At 61.4% G+C, this 18,244-nt stretch overlaps 3 protein-coding genes across 3 annotated transcripts; 2 read left to right on the top strand and 1 right to left on the bottom strand.

The window, feature by feature from the left end:
- The first annotated feature begins 846 nt into the window (after positions 1–846).
- On the top strand, positions 847–2,677 carry CHLRE_07g334550v5 (uncharacterized protein). Its single transcript, XM_001700057.2, has 4 exons — positions 847–1,111; positions 1,231–1,296; positions 1,747–1,875; positions 2,065–2,677. Exons 1-4 carry the CDS (start codon positions 1,017–1,019, stop codon positions 2,153–2,155), a joined length of 381 nt encoding a protein of 126 aa, XP_001700109.1. The 5' UTR covers positions 847–1,016; the 3' UTR covers positions 2,156–2,677.
- Positions 2,678–4,574: 1,897 nt separating this feature from the next.
- CHLRE_07g334450v5 (uncharacterized protein) lies at positions 4,575–14,026 on the bottom strand. Its single transcript, XM_001700109.2, has 14 exons — positions 12,348–14,026; positions 10,687–12,153; positions 10,358–10,558; positions 10,077–10,175; positions 9,830–9,910; positions 9,542–9,652; positions 8,583–8,634; positions 8,377–8,447; positions 8,128–8,195; positions 7,530–8,013; positions 7,319–7,420; positions 6,980–7,102; positions 6,327–6,860; positions 4,575–6,150 (listed from the first exon to the last, which is right to left on the bottom strand). The coding sequence occupies exons 1-14, from the start codon at positions 13,617–13,619 to the stop codon at positions 5,107–5,109; spliced, it is 5,709 nt and encodes a 1,902-aa protein (XP_001700161.2). The 5' UTR covers positions 13,620–14,026; the 3' UTR covers positions 4,575–5,106.
- A 110-nt stretch (positions 14,027–14,136) lies between these two features.
- Positions 14,137–18,173, top strand: CHLRE_07g334400v5 (uncharacterized protein). Its single transcript, XM_001700058.2, has 6 exons — positions 14,137–15,601; positions 15,818–16,043; positions 16,388–16,438; positions 17,097–17,170; positions 17,356–17,425; positions 17,662–18,173. The coding sequence occupies exons 1-6, from the start codon at positions 14,400–14,402 to the stop codon at positions 17,794–17,796; spliced, it is 1,758 nt and encodes a 585-aa protein (XP_001700110.2). The 5' UTR covers positions 14,137–14,399; the 3' UTR covers positions 17,797–18,173.
- The last annotated feature ends 71 nt before the right edge of the window (positions 18,174–18,244 follow it).

The raw sequence follows: 18,244 nt of genomic DNA, 5'->3' as shown, positions 1-18,244 counted from the left end.
TCCCTTGCGGGGAAACCGCCTTTCTTGCCACCTCGACATGAACGATAAGTGTGTGAGGTTTTCCGGAACCATGCATGTGTTTGATAACGGGAGAAGGAGCGCAATGCTGCGGTAACTGGCAACCCGCGGCCGTGCGCTCCTTGCGCCGAGCTCACCCGGCGCTGGTGCCCCATGCCTCGCAGGCGGGTGCGGGTACGTGTGGCCTCCCCCGAGGTGCATGGGCGGATAGGGGCGACGGCTCGCTCGGGCCCGGGCCTGGTCTCCGTCATGCTCTACCTACTCAGTGCGCGCTCAACTGCCAGCTCCCACTCGCGCGCCTGCCGACTAGCGCCAACGACTCGTGTGCGTCACTACAGTCAGGTAGCTTCCGAGCCGGGCCGCCGTACAAGTACCTGTTCACTCTCGCGCAGCTGCCGACTCCCACGCAAACTCCTGTACGGCTGAGGGGGGTTGAAAATACCAAACCGGGGGGCTGCCGTACACAAGTTGAGGGTCAGTCGGACCTGCACCAGAACATACAAAATACTGTTTTTGGCCAACACCGAGTGCTGCGCCCGCCGGCGGGGGCGTATGGATGCGAATTACAATTGAAGGGACAGTCCGACAAGCGGGGGCACACCGTACCCACGCCGCGAGGGACCGTCTCCGGCCCAGAGAGAAACACCCACCCCCTGGTTGACTGCCGACCTTCATAGCGTTACGCGCATGAGTCGAAGCCAAGCCGAAGCCCGCCAAAGGCGTATGGGCACCCACACCCAGGGGCAGCGTGTCGTGTGACTTGCGTCGGGCCGCAGCTCAGGTTCACCTGCTCCGCTACTTGTTCTTCATACATATTATTGGAAAACGTTTCAAGTCATGCAGGCCAAGGTTACTGTGTCACGCGGGGTCAAGATCTCAAAGAGATCGAGCGCCGATGCAAGCGCTTTGGGAGCCCGGCCAAAGTCATCTGCACGAGCAATAATACGCATTCCCCAACACTCGTAGGACACTTTCCAGTCACACCCAAACCCAACAAAATGGCCGTCGCTATGCGCTCCGCTGCCATGCCCTCGCTGGCCTCGCGCCCGCGCGTCTCCAGCCGCCGCTCCGTGGTGGTGCGCGCTGAGGCCAGGTGGGCCTATTTCATATTGGTGGTGACCAGCGTCTTCTTGGATCCTCATGTCACTTTCCTTGCATCCTGACAATCAGACTTGGACCCAGCTGACTCGCTCTTCTTGTCGGCCATCGCAGCAACAAGTCGTTCCCCCGCGACTGGGTGAAGACTGACCCCCTGGTCCCCGTCCTGGGCTTCGCTGGGTGAGTCCAAGTCGACGCGGTTGCGAGGGTGCAGAGAGAGGAGGTTTCGGGACCAAGCAGCCAGGCTGGAGCATCGCTGTGGAAATGGAACTGCTTGCTTTGTCCAGCAGCGACGCAATCTAGAATACAGGCACACGTAGACGGCAAGTGCCACATGGCTAATTCAGCTGGTGGCGCCCGGAGCCTATGCTGGCACTGTTTTTTTGTGACACATGGGACGTATGAGGCACCTGATCGTGCGTAGCCTGGGCCCAGCAGCCTAGTTCTGGAGTGTGCACCCAACAATTGTGCACACGCCGATCGCACGACTTTGAGCTGCCAGGGTGCATGTGATGTCAAAGATTGTGCCCAGTGAAAATGCGGAATTTATGAAGACGAGCAACTCGACATGGTGTTCAGTGCACGGTTTGGCTAACAGACCCTCCAACCCCGCTGGTGCCCTGCTCACAGCTGGACCATCCCCGCCAACATCGGCGTGTCTGCCTTCGGCGGCCAGTCCCTGTTCGGCCTCTTCACCCAGTCTATCGGCGAGAACCTGGCCCACTTCCCCACCGGCCCCGCTCTGGACGACAAGTTCTGGTGAGCGCCATGTCTGAGCGGGCGCGAGGTGGGAACTGATCTTTCGCCTCTTGGCGTGAGATGGGGCTGGGCTCACTGGGCTCTAACGCGCAAAGGCTCACCGTACTAGTGGTACTACCGTCAGACCGTGTTCTCAAATGTTCTGATCATAACATCGCCCTCTGTCTCCTGCGGTGCACGTGTACACAGGCTGTACCTGATCACCTACCACCTGGGTCTGTTCCTGACCATCACCCTGGGCCAGATCGGCGTGCAGGGCCGCAAGCAGGGCTACTGGTAAATTACGAGCCCTCGTGGCTTGACGCCCTTGTCTCTAGCTGATGCGCATCCGCCGTGTGAAGTACGTGGCAGCGCAGAGGAGGAGACGGGCAACAGCAGTTGAGGAGTGGTAGGCGTACCGGCAGCAGCTTTGCTCTCATGCGCACTGCTTGGTGCTGAGGCGCCGCACCCTGGAGCCAAGCGGTCGTACTTTGTGGGCACGCGTCCGTGTGCGTATGCGTGAGGCATGGTGGTTCTAGAGTGTTGGGAATCGCTGCAATTGGAGGCGTAGGGGACATAAGCTGTATCCTCGTCTGCTTGTTGTAGCGGCGGAAGCGGTCCCCTGCGCACCTACGTGACTGGAGGGTTGCGGAGGCGCCGCTGCGTTCGCGTGTGGATTCCAGTGAAGCTGAGAGCATCACTGGATCCAAAAGTTTTGGAGAAGAGACACAAACCTGTACTTAGAAGCCCGCTTGAAGGGGGCCTTGTCATCTTGAGGCGTGGCTTTCCATGTACTATCATATCGCTGTAAAAAAAACCGTTCTTGCTGTCACGTCCACAACGCGTTCAAGCCGAAATACCAAAATAATGCGAGGGCGCCGGGAAGGGATCTCCTAACCTGTAATTAAAGCAGTTGGGGCAAGGTTGGCGATTATGGCACGCGCCAATCCGCTGCGGCAAAAGAGGTGTGGACTGTGGCACGGACTGTGGCGACACCGTGTGTCTTCGTGAGCAGTCATGTCTTCGTGAGCAGTCGAAGATCAAAAGGGAGCGTCGGGGGGGGGGTTTAATTTCGACTGGGAAAGGCCCCATGTTCTAAAACGAAAGAGCTTGACGAGAGGACTCCAAATCCACTTTCAGAGTTTCAATCAGGCTAGAAATTGCAAAGTTATGGGCCCTCAAAGTTCAGGGTCGGTCGTCGGGGTTGGGGGTCCCCAAGGTTTCGTCACGCGGATGTGGTTGGGACTGCCAGATTTCGTCTCCGCGCCCTAAACGCCCCTCTAAACGCTCCGCCCTTTAGCACAAGCACTAGCACACATTAGCACGCACATACTAAAGCAGTTGCAGAACGTTTGGCCTCTGGAAAGCGGCCGCATGTCCGTCCACATCGGCATCGTAGTAGCGTAGAGCCCCACTCGAGCGTCTCTCACTGATGTCATGGAGACTATGCGAACTGATGCTAACTTGTAACGGCCAAGGCTTGGTGTGGGTCATGGCGACAAGGCTGCCGCCGGCCATCGAGCGTGACATGAATCCCGGGATTCTTCACTTGATCCCGGGAGAAAGTCGACCAATCTCTTCCGGCACACAATCCCAAACATCATATGTACAGCGCAATTGTAAGCTTACGCGCACGCCCCAGTAGTCTGACAGAAGGGTCGGTGGTTGGCCATGGACACATGGACATGTGCGGCATGGCTGCCAGTCAAGTTGTGCCTCCAGCTGAACCGGAGGTATACAATTGTAGAGCTCGCCAGGGGGGGGGGGTAGTTTCGACTGGGAAAGGCCCCATGTTCTAAAACGAAAGAGCTTGACGCGAGGACTCCAAATCCACTTTCAGAGTTTCAATCAGGGTAGTAATTGCAAAGTTATGGGCCCTCAAAGTTCAGGGTCGGTCGTCGGGGTTGGGGGTCCGCAAGGTTTCGTCACGCGGATGTGGTTGGGACTGCCAGATTTCGTCTCTGCGCCCTATACGCCCCTCTAAACGCTCCGCCCATTAGCACAAGCACTAGCACACATTAGCATACACATACTAAAGCATTTGCAGAACGTTTGGCCTCTGGAAAGCGGCCGCATGTCCGTCCACATCGGCATCGTAGTAGCGTAGAGCCCCACTGGAGCGTCTCTCACTGGTGTCATGGAGACTATGCGAACTGATGCTAACTTGTAACGGCCAAGGCTTGGTGTGGGTCATGGCGACAAGGCTGCCGCCGGCCATCGAGCGTGACGTGAATCCCGGGATTCTTCACTTGATCCCGGGAGAAAGTCGACCAATCTCTTCCGGCACACAGTCCCAAACATCATATGTACAGCGCAATTGTAACCTTAAGCGCACGCCCCGGTAGTCTGACAGAAGGGTCGGTGGTCGGCCATGGACACATGGACATGTGTGGCATGGCTGCCAGTCAAGTTGTGCCTCCAGCTGAATCGGAGGTATACAATTGTAGAGCTCGCCGAGAGCAGTCGATTGACACCGACATGGCTAAAAACCAAAGGGTTTTGAGGGAGTTTTGAGGGAGTTTTGGTGGTGGGGGTCGGTCGGTCGGTCCGGAGGGGGGGTCGGGAGGTTTTGGGACATGGGGTCTGGAGGTTTAGTTCGTACCCCCCCCCTGAGCTCGCCGAGAGCAGTCGATTGACACCGACCTGGCTAAAAACCAAAGGGTTTTGAGGGGGTTTTGAGGGGTTGGTGGTGGGGGTCGGTCGGTCGGTCTGGAGGGGGGGTCGGGAGGTTTTGGGACATGGGGGCTGGAGGTTTGGTTCGTACCCCCCCCCTGGGCGCGTCACCATTTAGCAGTGCCTCGCACGCGCAACAACTACCTTCACCGCTGGCCGGGACCCAAGGCCGGAACGCGACGGAGTAGAAAAGCACCACACTCAAGCGGACTAAAGCCACAGCGCGCCTAGCACTCAGGCCGTCATCCCAAATTCCGCCGCCGAATCCGTTCGCTTCTTCGCGCTGCCGCCATAGCATGCTATCACAGCGTATCTAGATATACGTTGTGCGTACTCCTCTGCCGCGCAGATATGCGCCTCGACCTGCCCCACTACAACATGAACATGAACCAGGCAGTGCCGCCTTCCCAATAAAAGAATGCAAGCCCACCCCATTAGCATAATGATGAACACACTGCATCACACCCAAGCACTGTCACTCCAACGAACGCATTTGCATGCATGCGTTCTTCGGCGTTCGTCGGCCGGTCAGCCGTACTCCCCGGCGTGTTGCTGTCTACCGTATCTCTCGCGTCAGCCCTAGCGACGGCCCCGGGATGAAGGGCTGGCAGCATTGCCCGCTGCCACCCCCGCTCCCGCTCCCACAGCCGCCGTCATACCCACAGCCATTGGCGGGTGCGGTCCCCCCTTGAACCCGCTGAACCCGCCCGGCGATGACAGCCGCAGCTGGGGCAGGTGCGTGTGCTCTCCCCACCCACTGGGACTGCCATGCCCGGTGTTAGGGGAGCCGCCATCAGGGGCCATAGCCTCCGCCAATAGCGTTGCAGAAATGGCCGGCGGTGGCGCCCGTCGTCGCCGCGCTGTCATTGCCGCCGCCGCGGAGGCCGCGTTGGGCTGCGGCCGGCGCGCGAACTGTCTTGAGGGCGATGTGCTGGTAATGACGACAGTGCCTACGCCAGAGAAGACGGGCGGCGCTTGCACGCATACGGCGCCGCCGGGCCGCCTCGCAAGACGGGCACCCTGCCGGCTGAAGCCAAGCGCAGCTTCCGCCGCCGCCCGGCGCGCAGCCGCCACCGCGACAGCCGCTGCTTCTGTCGCCGGTACGGTTGCCTGCCCCGCATCGTGTTCGTCCTCATCCGCATCCTCGTAGATACCAATGCCCTCATCCACCTCGCCACCATCTCCACCCGCCACGACCGCCGCCGCGTCGTACCGTAGCCTCTGCAGCAGCTGGTCGGTGTGGGCCCGCCGCACCGCCTCTCGGGCCGCCTGCCGCTCCTCCTTGTGTTGCTGCTGCAGAGCCGCGTGCTTCGTCAGCAGCTGCTGCGCGTCCGGCAGGTGGAGCGCATGCGGCACAGCGGCGGCGGAGCTAGAGGCGCCGACGCCGGCGCACCCGCCGCCGCCTGGAGATGCGGGTGCGGAGGCGTGGCCGGGCAAAAGGCGGTGTGTGGGCGGCGGCACCTCAAGCCCAGCAGGCGGGCTGTGAAGGCCCCGGCTGGCTGCTTCCACCGCGGCAGCAGCGGCAGAGGCGGCCGCGGCGGCGTGGGCCCGGGCGCCGCCGGCTCCTGGCACTGCTTTGAAGAGCCGCTTCGTGTGGCGCATCAGCAAAGATGCGGCCTTGGCCTGCGGTGTGTTACATGGATCGGCCTTCAAATCATCGCCCGAAGATGCGCGTCGTGGATGCGCGCGCTTGTAACGACGAGTAAGGTAATGCCGCGTGGCACAAACACCGTGACCGTGGATGAGAGGCTGTACCCGTGCCGGCAATCAATGCACCCAACACGTACGGGCGAACGCACCTGCCAGTAGTCCGGATTCTCGGCCGCCGGGTCGATCTGGTACATGCTCCACCGCCGGTACCGCGTCATACCCGCGCCGTAAGAAGAGTTGTACGATAGCGCGGCCGCCGCCGCCGCGTTGGCGGCGGTGCTAGCCGCCGCCGTGGCGGCGCCGCTCCCAGGCTGCTTCAGCGGCACCGCCGCCGCGGCGAGCGAGGAGGCTGACGGTCCGTCGCCGAGCAACTCCGAAGCCGTGGCAGCGGACGCAATCGGCGATAACAGTTCGCCATCACCGGCGGTTGCGCCGTCAATGGAGGCGTCAACGCTGGGGACCAAGGTGCCGGCACCGCCAGCGCGCCGGCGGCTGCGGCTGCGACGCCGGCCGGCGCCGCGGAGGGGCGGCGGCGGTGGAAGCGCGGCCGGGCCCGAGGCCGCGGCGGCAGCGGCTGCGACGCGGGGCTCTGGGAGGCCGTAGCGCTGGAGCAAATAGGCGGGCGCGGTGCGGCGGGCGCCAATGAGGGCGCGCTTGAAGGCTCGGGTGTCGGGGCGCCGGATCTGTGTGCGTTAATGGGGCACCCTGTTGGTGAGGTGAGCGGAAGAGCTGCAATGGTATTTGTGCAACTTGGAACATAACAAGCACTGCTTCAAGTGACTTGCTTTGCCACCATACGCACCGTTGGGACGGGCGGTATGATGGGGCCGGGGAAGGGTCGCCGGCCGATGGTATCAGCGCCAGGGTACGCGACGGCGGCGTCCTGGTCTTCGTCCTCGTCTGAGTCCTCCACCGTCAGGCCCACCTGTCAGACAAGAAACGAGCCATGCACGAAAGTGTAAACTGGGATGTATACAGACCCGATCCAGGCTTTCCACCAGTGACTGGAGCCTTGCACGCCAGCTGGCTGCACACAGTCATCACAGAATCCGTGCGTCTGTACTCTGCTTCCTCGTGGCTTACAGGCGGGTGATGTACATGACTGACGGGGTGTTAAACAGGCAAGGATGCCCGCCCTTACCTCTGTGAGCTTGAACACGGGGTTTTCCACGGGCACATCAGCGGCATCACCGGGCGCCGCCGGGACCTCGCCGCCCGCTGCAGCGTGCTGGGAATAGATGCTCTGCAGCAAATGGGTAAAGGGCGCGGTGAGCTACAGGAAACGCCTGACATCTGCCATAACAAGCAGCTATACAGTCTTGTGATCAGGTCACTACGCGACCAGAACCTACATGCAGCACAGAGGCGCCGGCGTTCAGCTTTTGGTACACGGACGCGCCCGCGTCACCGCCAGCGCCGTTGCCGTCCGTGGCACCTTCCGCCTCCGCCTCCGCCGCGCCCGCGTTTGCCGCGACCACAGCCTCCTCCTCCGCAGCCGCAAGACCCACATCTGGCTGCGTCAGCGCTTTCCTAGAAACTGGTGAGGGCTGCAACTTGAACTTCCCAGACTTGGATCCTGTCTGCCCGGTCTGCGGCACCTCGTTATCGGTCTGGTCGCCCACGTCCGACTCGCGCTGGCGCATGGTCTGGTAGTAGGCGTGCTTCTGGTACAGGTGTCTGGGGCTTGTGGCGCGACTGATGCTGGCCAGCGCCATGGATGCGGTCTGGGCCAGACCATTGGAGCCGCCATCGCCCGTGGTGTCGCTGGTGGCGGCGGCCTCGCCCACATTGGTACGGACAAGCTTCGCCAGAGCTGCGGCGGCCTCGCGAGTCAGCCTGTGGGTGCGGGTGCGGATGCAGGCATGAGTCGGAGCCAGGTGCGTACTGTAACTTGTCCTTCTGCACACTGCAGCCGCTTTCATTGATACATAACAATGGCAATGTTCTCACCCCAGCTCCTCCGCCAGGGCCTTGGGCTTGTACAGCATGTCGACGTACTTGCTGCGCGCCTTGCCGCCCTGCACCAGCACAAGAGTAGCAGTGTCACGAAAGCAAGTAATACAAAGTAGGATGCAGGAGAGGAGGGTCGGGACAGGGAGCAGGGAGGCAACATGCGCGACAACCCCTTGGACATGGCGTCTCCCCGATTTGCCGATCTCAACTTCTCATCCACAGGGCGGGCCGCCACGCCCCACTCACCGCCAACACGTCCTCAAGCACGCGCTGCCGCTTGAGCCGTGCAATCATTGCGCCAAACGGCAGCCGCTTGCCTGTGAGTGAGCGGGCGTGCAGTGCAGGTGATCGAGGTGAGGGGCACGGCAGCGACTACCAATGTCAATTCACATTACGAGGTTGGCCTGACCCGAGCCTGAAGTAATAGTGGCATAAATGCATGCTCCGCTCACCTGACGGCAATATATAGTCGCCGTTGATCAGGTTCTTGCCCGCCGCAAACTCCTGCGAGCATGTGCGGGAGCCGTATAATTTTAGATTTCCTATACGTAATTACGTAGCGTATGGCGTAAAATACGTATAACCGTACAAGTACGCGCCCTTTCATGAAACCCTTGATGGGCCATAACGTTTGCTGTACGGATCCAAATTAAATTCTGAAAGCATGGAGACGTTCCTTATTGTGTATGTGTCCTGCTGTGTTAGTGGCAGAAGACGCGGCGAAGGTTTGCGGGCTGTCGTGCACGTTTTTATGTGTTTTGGGACTAGGGCAAGGGTGGGGCACACGCACTCAGCACCCCACAAACCCCGCCCACAAGCGCACGTGCCTCCCTTCATCGTCATAAACTCCTATGCCTGGTGCTAAACATCCCCAAAATCCCAGCAAACTCCCAGCAACCATCCAGTGCCGCCCACCCATTTGCAGTTGCTCTGGGCTACCTCCGGGCTAACGGTGCCTACTAACGATTGTATTAGATGAGTTTATGTGAAAAGAGTTCCGTGAGTTCCGTGTGTTCCGCGTGTGGCTTGCATGGGGCGCGCGTGTGTGTTTGAACTGCCTCAACCGAAAACGCCTGCTGCCCCCTCGGTCTGCCCGACCCGGCGTATATGTACCGTATTTCCAAGCGTAAACGCCTAGAATTTTAATACGTATTTACGCTACAAAATACGTATAGGTATAAGACGCGTATGCGTACACCTGCCATCCCTACGCACAAAGACAACGTTGATCAGCACTGTAGCTCCTGTAGCATACACATGGTAGCTCACATGCGCAGCGCAGTTGGGGCACGGTGCCGCGGCATGATGTGCGATATGTCTGCTAGGGCGAACGTCGTATCAGACAGTGGGACATACACCGCCATCCCAGCAACCCCGCCCGCACCTCCGACCTGGGCCTCGCCGCTCTCACCTTCAACAGAAAAGACTGGAACTCAGCCCAGGTCACGGAGCCGTCGTGGTTGACGTCAATGATCCGCACCAACTCACGGATGTCGGACTCGTCACAAGGCACGCCTGCAGCCTGCAAAGCGATGGGTGATAAGATCTGAAGCTGCGGGTGCGAGTGGGCATGCCGTGCGAGATGCACCGCCTGAGACATGGGCACGACGCCCAGAGATGCAGTCAGTGGATACATCGCTGGATCCTGCATCCCTCCCGGCAGCCCCTTCGGCCCAAACCCGACCCCAACAGCACCCACCGACAGCGCCGCCGCCAGCTCGTGGGCCTCCAGTGCGCCGCTGCTGTCATCATCTACAAGCGAGAACCACTGCTCCACCATCTGCGGTGCGCCATACAGGACTACTGAATAGTACAACGCTTCAAGGAAACCTGGCGAGGGCAAGCGAGGCCCGAGTACAATGACGTATAATCACTCAAGTTTGCGTTCCTATCAACACAGCGCTCGACCATGCTGGCAATGCAGCTGCTGCCAGCACCGCGCTTACCTTGGTGACAGCCGGCGCCAGGCGGCGGCGTGGTGGCGCGGCGCCGTGCGCTCTTGCCCAGTCCTCTGCCTGGCGCTGAAACAGCAGCTGGGCACGCGCCTGCACTTGCGGTGCACATGGCGGGTATATTTGGGGTCGCTGTGCAGGTCACAGTGTGCCGGCACCTCTGCAGGCCGACTGATGAGGATTTGCACTGAGGGCGCGCACAGGCAGCTTGTGGCTGACCGCATGGCCTGGGCCATCACCATTCGGAAGGCAGAAGTGCCCAGACCGCGCCTCACCTTATCCTGCGCGCGACGAGACGCAGTCGAAGGAGCCCCCGCCTCCTCGCCTTGCTCCCCGTCCCCCGTCCACCTAGGACCGGCAGCGCCACCTCCGTCACCTAAAACTGCACCGTCGCCTGCGGCTGCAGTTGCGGCTGCGGCACGACGTTTCTCGCGCTCCTCGGCCGCGCGCTTCCTGGCGTTCTCCATCACATGAGCCTGTAGCAAGAGAATGGCAGCAGCAGCATTGCACGTGTAACGAGTCGCGTTGGCCGATGTAATAATCCCTTGCAGTCCGTACCATAACCACAAACACCAAAGGGTTTCCAAACAATACCGCAACTCACCAGCAAGGGGTCATCTGCAGCGGCGAGCATCAATGACGCTAGCGCTGTGGCCTGCACCCCACTAGCTGTGGCGCCGCTGCTACCACCAGCAGCCAAGCCTTCGTCGCCCCCCACCGTCGAGTTCCGCCGGGACGGCCCTGAAGCAGCGCCAGCGCCGGTGCTGGCGCCGCCTGCAGTGGTGTGCTGACTGCCTACACCATTCTTGGTATGGGGTGAAGGCAGTGTAGGTTTGGGCACGCCCACCCGGCTGCTGAGCGGTGTGATGAAGGACTTGGTCGTGCGCAGCGGACGCGCGGCGGCGTCGGCCCCTAGGAGCTCTGGGTGCCCGCCCCACAGGCTGGCATCCAGGTGCGCGGCATCGCCCGCGGACAAATCCGCATCCGAGCCCGAGCTTGCGCCCGAGTCTGAGTACAGCGCTGATGTGGATTTGCCCCGCTCCCAAAGCCCGCCAGCGCCTGCTGTTCTGCCTCGCGGCACAGGCCGCGCAGATTTGGACCTCGGCACCCGCGTCACAGGTGCGCCGGTGAGTGCGCTCTTGGCGCCCAATGGCACCAGATCCAAATCTGGGGTGTGGTCGAGATCCAGCGCCACGGCGGGTATGCGGTGCCAACTCTCACCAGCCCTGTCCTTGATCGCGTCAGGCCCCAGCACGTCTCGCACGCTCGGCACGGCACTGCGCGCACGTGACGCAAGCAGCTGCTCTACCCGCGCGCTAGCCGTGGACCGCTGGTACTCGGCCGGCCCCTCGGAGCCGTCATCGGGACCGGTGGCGACGCCGTCATGTGTTACGGCGCGGTCTCGCCCCGGCGCTGCGCTCATAATGCGAGCGCGGCGGCTGCTGAAGGCACCACCACCGCCACCGCCACCAGTACCAGTGCCGTCTGCGGTGACATCTCCAGTGCCCTTGCCACTGCCTGCGCCGTCTCCAGTGCAGGAGATAGCGCGGCTACTGCGGCTGCCCTTGAGCGCGGATAACCCCACCGCCGCTGCCGTGCTGGCGCCGCCACCACCGCTGCCGGCCTCCGGCTCACGCAGCCTAACGGAGCGTGCTGTCCTGGCAGTTTGCGGCGGCTGAGGATGCAGCAACTGCGGCCCATTCGTTTCGTGCCCCGTCCCTTGCACCGCAGTACCATTGACAAGGCAATGAGCCGCTGCTGAGCCGTCCGAGCCTCTGACGGCGCTGCCATCGCCGTCGCCGCTGCCGCCGTTGCCGCCGGCAGTCTCGGGCACGAAGCGCGCAGAGCAGTGCGTGACGGCGCCGCGGGGATGCACGCCTGCCACGTCAGCAGGTTGGGGGTGCGACTGCGCGCTGCCCTCGGTGTCCACGCCCATGTCGGTGCGAGCACTGCCTGGGGCACGGCTCATGACGACAGCTGCGTCCTTGCCACTGTTTGCTTTCCCAGCTATGCTCCTGTGGCTTTGCGCGCCCAACAGCACCGCTTGTGTGTGCTCCGGCTTGACGGTGACCTGTGCGCGCAAGTAACATACCAGTGCTTCAGGCCCTTCTTTTTGCGCGTGTTAAAGCACAAATGGGCACCGGCCCCGTTTGCGAGGTACAGTCGCTGGCATGCTACTGAACTGACGACCGACGCGGCCTGTACAGATTTCTCCCTTGTGTTGCATGTTCACGACTCGCCACGGCCGGCAGGTCCCCTCCCCACCTGGTAATGCCGAATGGCGCCGTGTGCATGGTGCGCCTTGTCCAGCCCGTGGATGGAGTGCGCGCTGCGCCACACCAGCGATGGTTGCTGCTGCTGTTGGTGCTGTTGCTGCAGCAGCGCCATTTTCGCAGCCGCCGTAGCTGCGTCTGTGCTGACAAGGGCATCCAGGCCTGCCGCATCACTGCTGCCCTGCGCATCGCCAGGCACTCCCGTAGTGCGCGAAGTCGACTGGGTTCCGGAGCCCGCACCCACATCAGCTGGTGCACATGGCTTTCTGGGAGCTGCTCCTGCGTCATGCCGGGTCAGCTCTCCAGGCAGGCTTCGCTCCGCCTCTGCCGCTGCCTCAGCCGCCCAGCATGCAGCCTCTGCAGCCAGCTCGTCATCGGAATTCTGCAGTTTGACCGCGCTTGCGGCTGAAGTGGTTCTCAACTCCTCTGCCGTTCGTGCCACGAGACCTGGCCGTGCTGCTGCCCCCTCCTGCTGCTCCTGCTGCGCGGACCCGGAATTGTTCTCGCGGGCGCCGTGTGTGTCATCGCTCCGGCCGCCTGCCGATGCCGGTTCGCCCTCCTCATCACCCTCGTCATCACCGTCGTGCGGGTGTGTGGGAGAGCCGGCGCCCCGCGCACTGTGGCTGGTGCTGGGCGGGCTGCTGTCTTGACTGCCGTGTAGCTGCAGCGCGCGGCGACTAGCGGCACGGCCCATGCTGCGGACCTGGCTGAAGCTGCGGTTGCGCGTGAGGCTGCGGCCTGGCGCGCGGCGCGCCGCGCTCTCACCGTCCGTGTCGGATGCAGCTGCTTGTGCGGCTGTTTGTGCGTCCTCATTACCCGCATCGTCAGCGTCAGGTTGTGGCCGCGGCTCCCCAAGGCTGACTCGTTTGGAGGGCGACTGCGGGGCTGGCAGATGTTCCCCAGCGGCAGCAATACCAGCTGCGCCCGCGCCACGACCTACCAACGCCGGCGGCACCTCCGCGAGTACATAAATACCGCCTACGCTGATGCGCCGCGCGCTGCTGGGAGCAGCGGCAGCCGCAGCGGGTGAGGACACCACGTCCTGCGCTGCCGGCGGCGCGTTTGCAACCTCCTGGGGCAGGGAGACGCGCATGCCTGTCTTTGAGGCGCGCGCAGCCAACTTGCCGACGGCTGCAGCTGTTCCATCGCCGGTGTCCGCAACGGCGTGGCTCAGGGCATGGCGAGAGGCCGCGCCAAGGGCAGCCGCTTTGGCCGCAACGGTGACCGCGCTGTCGCTGGGCACCTCCCGAGCAGGGGTGGCCATGGCCCGTCGAAGGTCTTAACACGCGAAACCGGCCCGCAAGCTCAATCCCTTCTGGAGCCACGAGCTAGAAGCTAGCTCATGGTGCGCAGCAGCGCGAAGCAAGGTGCAGACTGCCAATGGTGTCTATGAAGCAGCTCGTAAGAAGGCATGTAGTAGTGCCACGCATTTACATACGTTTTGGGTTGTATACGCTGTTTGGACAAGCTCGTCGCAAACTCCAAGCGCGCAACGGAGTGCGAAGGGTCGTCCAGCCTATTGCCAATGCACCAGCAACAGTAGGGTAGTGAAGAATAACGATTCAGGTCTCGAACATCAGCTACGTCAGAAAAATAGTATGCAATTTGGAAGCATTGAACTTGGCGCTTCACATGCCTCAAGGATTCGAGCAAGGCGATCACTATACTAATGTCTACATGTGGCCAGGGTGCAGGCGACTATGGAACTCATCTGGGAAGTGGGATGACCAGATTGTTTGGGACACCGACTCATCAGCTGCTTGACTAAGAAAACTGGGCATGTTGACCACACGCTATAACTTCTAGCTTCAAGAGAGTTCACACCTTCACTTGAGAACGCCGACATGTTGTGAGTCCTGAACAAGTTCCCAAGTGCTTGATTAATTAAGCCTTGCCAATCAAGTGGACAGCTCTTCAGTATTTATCGATAACACATCAGCCAGCTACCGCAGCAAGGCTTCCCTGCCTCGAACCTGAAGAGGCCGAAGAAACCATGGCCCGAACCGGTGCCAGCGCAAAGCGGAAGGGCCAACAGAGCGACATGATGGACAGAAATCTGCAGGCTCGGCGGAAGGCACACACAGATGTTGGGGCCGACCCGCCTGCGCCTCAGGAGCAGCCCTTCAACACGTTCTTGCGGCCTAGCGCTCCTGAAGGCCGCCCCAAGCGCGTTGCAGCAATGACCGCTACTGCAAAGATTGCTGCCATTTATGCCAGGCAACCACGGACACGCTCGCAACGCTGCGGACTTGCCACCAAGTCTGGGACGCCGCCAGCAGCATTGCCGCAGCGACTGGAGCAACCGGCTCGTGGCAAGAAGAGGACGCGAGTGGGCACCGCTGTGGTTGTGGCCCCAGAAGCGCCGGATCGTGACGAGGCCATGATTGAGGCGAACCCAGCAGGGCTGGAGCCTGCTGACCAGACACCAGAGCAGCCGCTTTCTGCAATGGCGCTGGAGGCACAGCAGGCGCAGCAGGAGACGCCAACAATCCCACGTATGGGAGCCGCGGAGGCAGTGGCTGCAACGGCGGCTGCAACTGTGCAGGACGTGGCGGCCACAGCGGCGGTGGCATCGGCGGCAGTGCTGGCGGAGGACGGGTGCCTGATGGCGGCTGCCGTGGAAAGGGCAGCAGTCGAGACGGCCCAGTCGGCAGGCCGGGCGGCGCCCGTAGCTGAGGCAGCTGCGGTTGCCCATGAGCTGCCGACACCGCCGCCTCGGGAGCAGCCCCAGTCGCCAAATGTGCAAGCAGCAATGCAGGAGCAGAAGCAGGAGCAGAAGCAGGCGCAGAAGCAGGCGCAGGAGAAGGAGCAGAAGCGGGAGCAGGAGAAGGAGCAGGACCAGGCACAGGCACAGGAGCAGGAGCAGGCGCAGGAGCAGACCCAGGAGCAGGAGCAGGACCAGGCACAGGAGCAGGAGCAGGCGCAGGAGCAGACCCAGGAGCAGGAGCAGGACCAGGCACAGGCACAGGAGCAGGAGCAGGAGCAGGAGCAGGCGCAGGAGCAGGCACAGGAACAGCCGCAGCCGCAGGCGCAGGCGCGGCACGCTGCCGGTGCAGGACCAGCTGCAGGTGCAGGCGCAGTCGTGGGCGCGCAAGCTACTGGCGAGGTTGCGGGCATAGCCGTGGCACCGCCGCCTGCCGCTGCCCCAGCACGTTCATGGGCTCCCCAGCTGCCCTGGACAGCGCTGCGGCAGCCTCAGGGCTACAGCCTAGTGGTGGACACGGAGACGACCGGCTTTCCGCGCAGGTGGGCCGGCGCGTGCACATGCGCATGGTTGAGTACCGCATGTCAAGCAATACATGCGCATGCCCATAACTCATGCTCATACCAGCATATGTGCGTCATGTAGGACCACGCGTAGGGACAGGGATGTCCTGCCAGCATCGAGGCTCTTTCATTCACGAGCAATGTTCGTCAGACCCGCTGGTAACATTGCAGAGCCTCTTACGCATGTGTCTGCAGGCTGCCGGGCACCCCTATGAACGGCTTCATCCGGGAGCAAGTGCCGTACACTGACCTTGAGGGATGGTCGACGGCCCGCATCGTGTCCATCGCGTGGCGGGTGCTGGCGCCCGATGGGAGGATGGAACTGCAGGAGCACGGCTACCGCATCGTGCGGCCGGTCGGGTTCGTGATTCCGGCTGACGCCGTGCAAATTCATGGCATCAGCACGCAACGTGCGACGCAGGTGCGTCGACGTTGTCCGAGACGGCACCATACGGCATCCCATGAGGGCGCAAGGAGTGACTGGGGAGGGGCATGCGATGCATTTAGGGCCCCGTCTGCTTCAACATTACTGCGGCTGAATTAAACTATTATCTGAGACGGCTGGGTCTGGTGCTTAGAGAGCACAAGGGAAGGAAACACGCAGGACTGTGATGCGATGCGGAGTGACGCTCGCGGTTACCTTTCGCCGACCTGCCGAGCCGATTTGCCACACTTACCCCATAACCTGTCATTCCCATTTACCGAATTGGGTCTGGTGTGTGTTCTATGTTCTGTGAATGCTCTATTTTCACTTTGTTGTTGCAGGAGGGCCTGCCACTGGACCAGGTCCTGGACGAGCTGATGAGCGCCATACAGGTGACTAAGCGTGTGTGCCCTGATCCCAGTGACGGCATCACTCTCATTGCTGGCCTGGTGCAGTGACGGTGGCATAGGGACTGCGATTTTGCTACACGGGACTTAGAACTTGTGTGTGTGTGTGTGTGTGTGTGTGTGTGTGTGTGTGTGTGTGTGTGTGTGTGTGTGTGTGTGTGTGTGTGTGTGTGTGTGTGTGTGTGTGTGTGTGTGTGTGTGTGTGTGTGTGTGTGTGTGTGTGTGTGTGTGTGTGTGTGTGTGTGTGTGTGTGTGACTACGGTTTCCACGGTTATTCTGCCAGATCAGTGTGTGTGTGTTAAAAAACGAAACGAAAGCCCGCCCAATGACGCGACGGAGTTACTTACCGATACCCACCATTTTACCGAGCGTCGCGTGACTGTCGTGACCCAGGTAGTCATACTTACCCGCGATAAGCCTGGAACCCCACGGGCGACCATTCGGCCTGACCCCGCGATGCACCTGTATGCGTCCATGCTCCGCACCCTGGGCGCGCTAAACAACGTTTACCCAGCACGCCTACTTCCCAGATTCCCGCCCGCTGGTCGTAGTCGAGCTCATTGAATTGCGTCGTGTGTGTGTGTGTGTGTGTGTGTGCCATGTATCCACCCTCGACGGAGTCGTGCCTTGTGCTTCCCTGCAGCGCTGGAACTGCGGCGTCATTGTGGCGCACAACCTCAAGTATGATCTCAACGTCATCCTCAGCGAGTTGTACAGGTATACGTTTGGGTGCGCGTGCGGGCGCATGTCAGGAGTTGGAGGCTAAAATGCAACAGCAACTTGCGCGCAAGTTAGGGGTGGTGAGGCCCTCCAGCACGCTGCTGATCGGGGTCTCAGCTCAGGACAGCTCAGGGTTAGGGGGACGGCGTGAGAGCCCCTGCATTCCCACCGGCTTCCTACAGGCGCAACCGGGCGCAGGACGTCGCCCGCCTGGAGCGGATGGAGGGCGTGTGCACCGCCAACTGCAGCAAGGTACGAATAGGCCAGCAGGCTGCGGTGATGCCGTTTGTCAAGTTTGTCAACGTGTCACAGCTTCCTACCATAATGTTACCTCCATTCGTGCCAGCTGCGGAGCTATTCTCCCACTTGCGTACGGACCTCCCATGCCAGCCTCGCGGGGTGCACTGCTCTCGTGCACACTTTTGACACCGCTTCCCCGCACTGCGGGCGCCATGCGTGGCTTTGGCCACTGCCGCGCATTCGCACAGTTCTACCTGGGCCGGTACCACAAGCAGGCGGAGCTGCTGAAGGCGCTGACGGACGAGGACATGCGTGTAGCCCACGACGCGGAGTGTGACGCGGAGGCCTGTGCCAAGTGCTACGTAGCTTTGCTTCAAGCTTAGGACACGCGCTGTTGCAGCAGATGCTCCGGTGCGCGTATCTTCCATCTACATTGTAGAAATTGGCCCCTTGTGTGAGCTGCGGGCGAGCTGCGTCATGGAGGGAATTGAGGCGGACTGATGAGGACGGCATGCACAGGCATGCAAGCAGGCCTAGCACTTGAGGAGCGGTCCAGTTCAGGATTTTCGCGCGCAATGCATGCTGGTTCCTTTTTACGCGCGATGAATGTCAATATGTGGCAATGCTTACATCGCATTATGCGCCCAGCAGAGGTGATGCCTGCTGATGCGCGCCCGCGGGACGTTTTCGTATGCAGGCAATATGTAGGCCGTTTGAAAGCCGTAGTTGCGTGTTAAATGTAATTGGTTGTACAGGCTGATACACACCGCTGTTATGGGGCGCGAACGAACGTTCTGCCGACCCGCTGCATGGGGACTGAGTGGTCGGTCA

This window comes from Chlamydomonas reinhardtii, chromosome 7 (genome assembly GCF_000002595.2).
Source record: "Chlamydomonas reinhardtii strain CC-503 cw92 mt+ chromosome 7, whole genome shotgun sequence".
NCBI classification, from domain to species: Eukaryota; Viridiplantae; Chlorophyta; class Chlorophyceae; order Chlamydomonadales; family Chlamydomonadaceae; genus Chlamydomonas; species Chlamydomonas reinhardtii.
The sequence above is the reverse complement of the archived record's forward strand: the minus strand, read 5'-3'. Positions and strand labels throughout refer to the sequence as shown.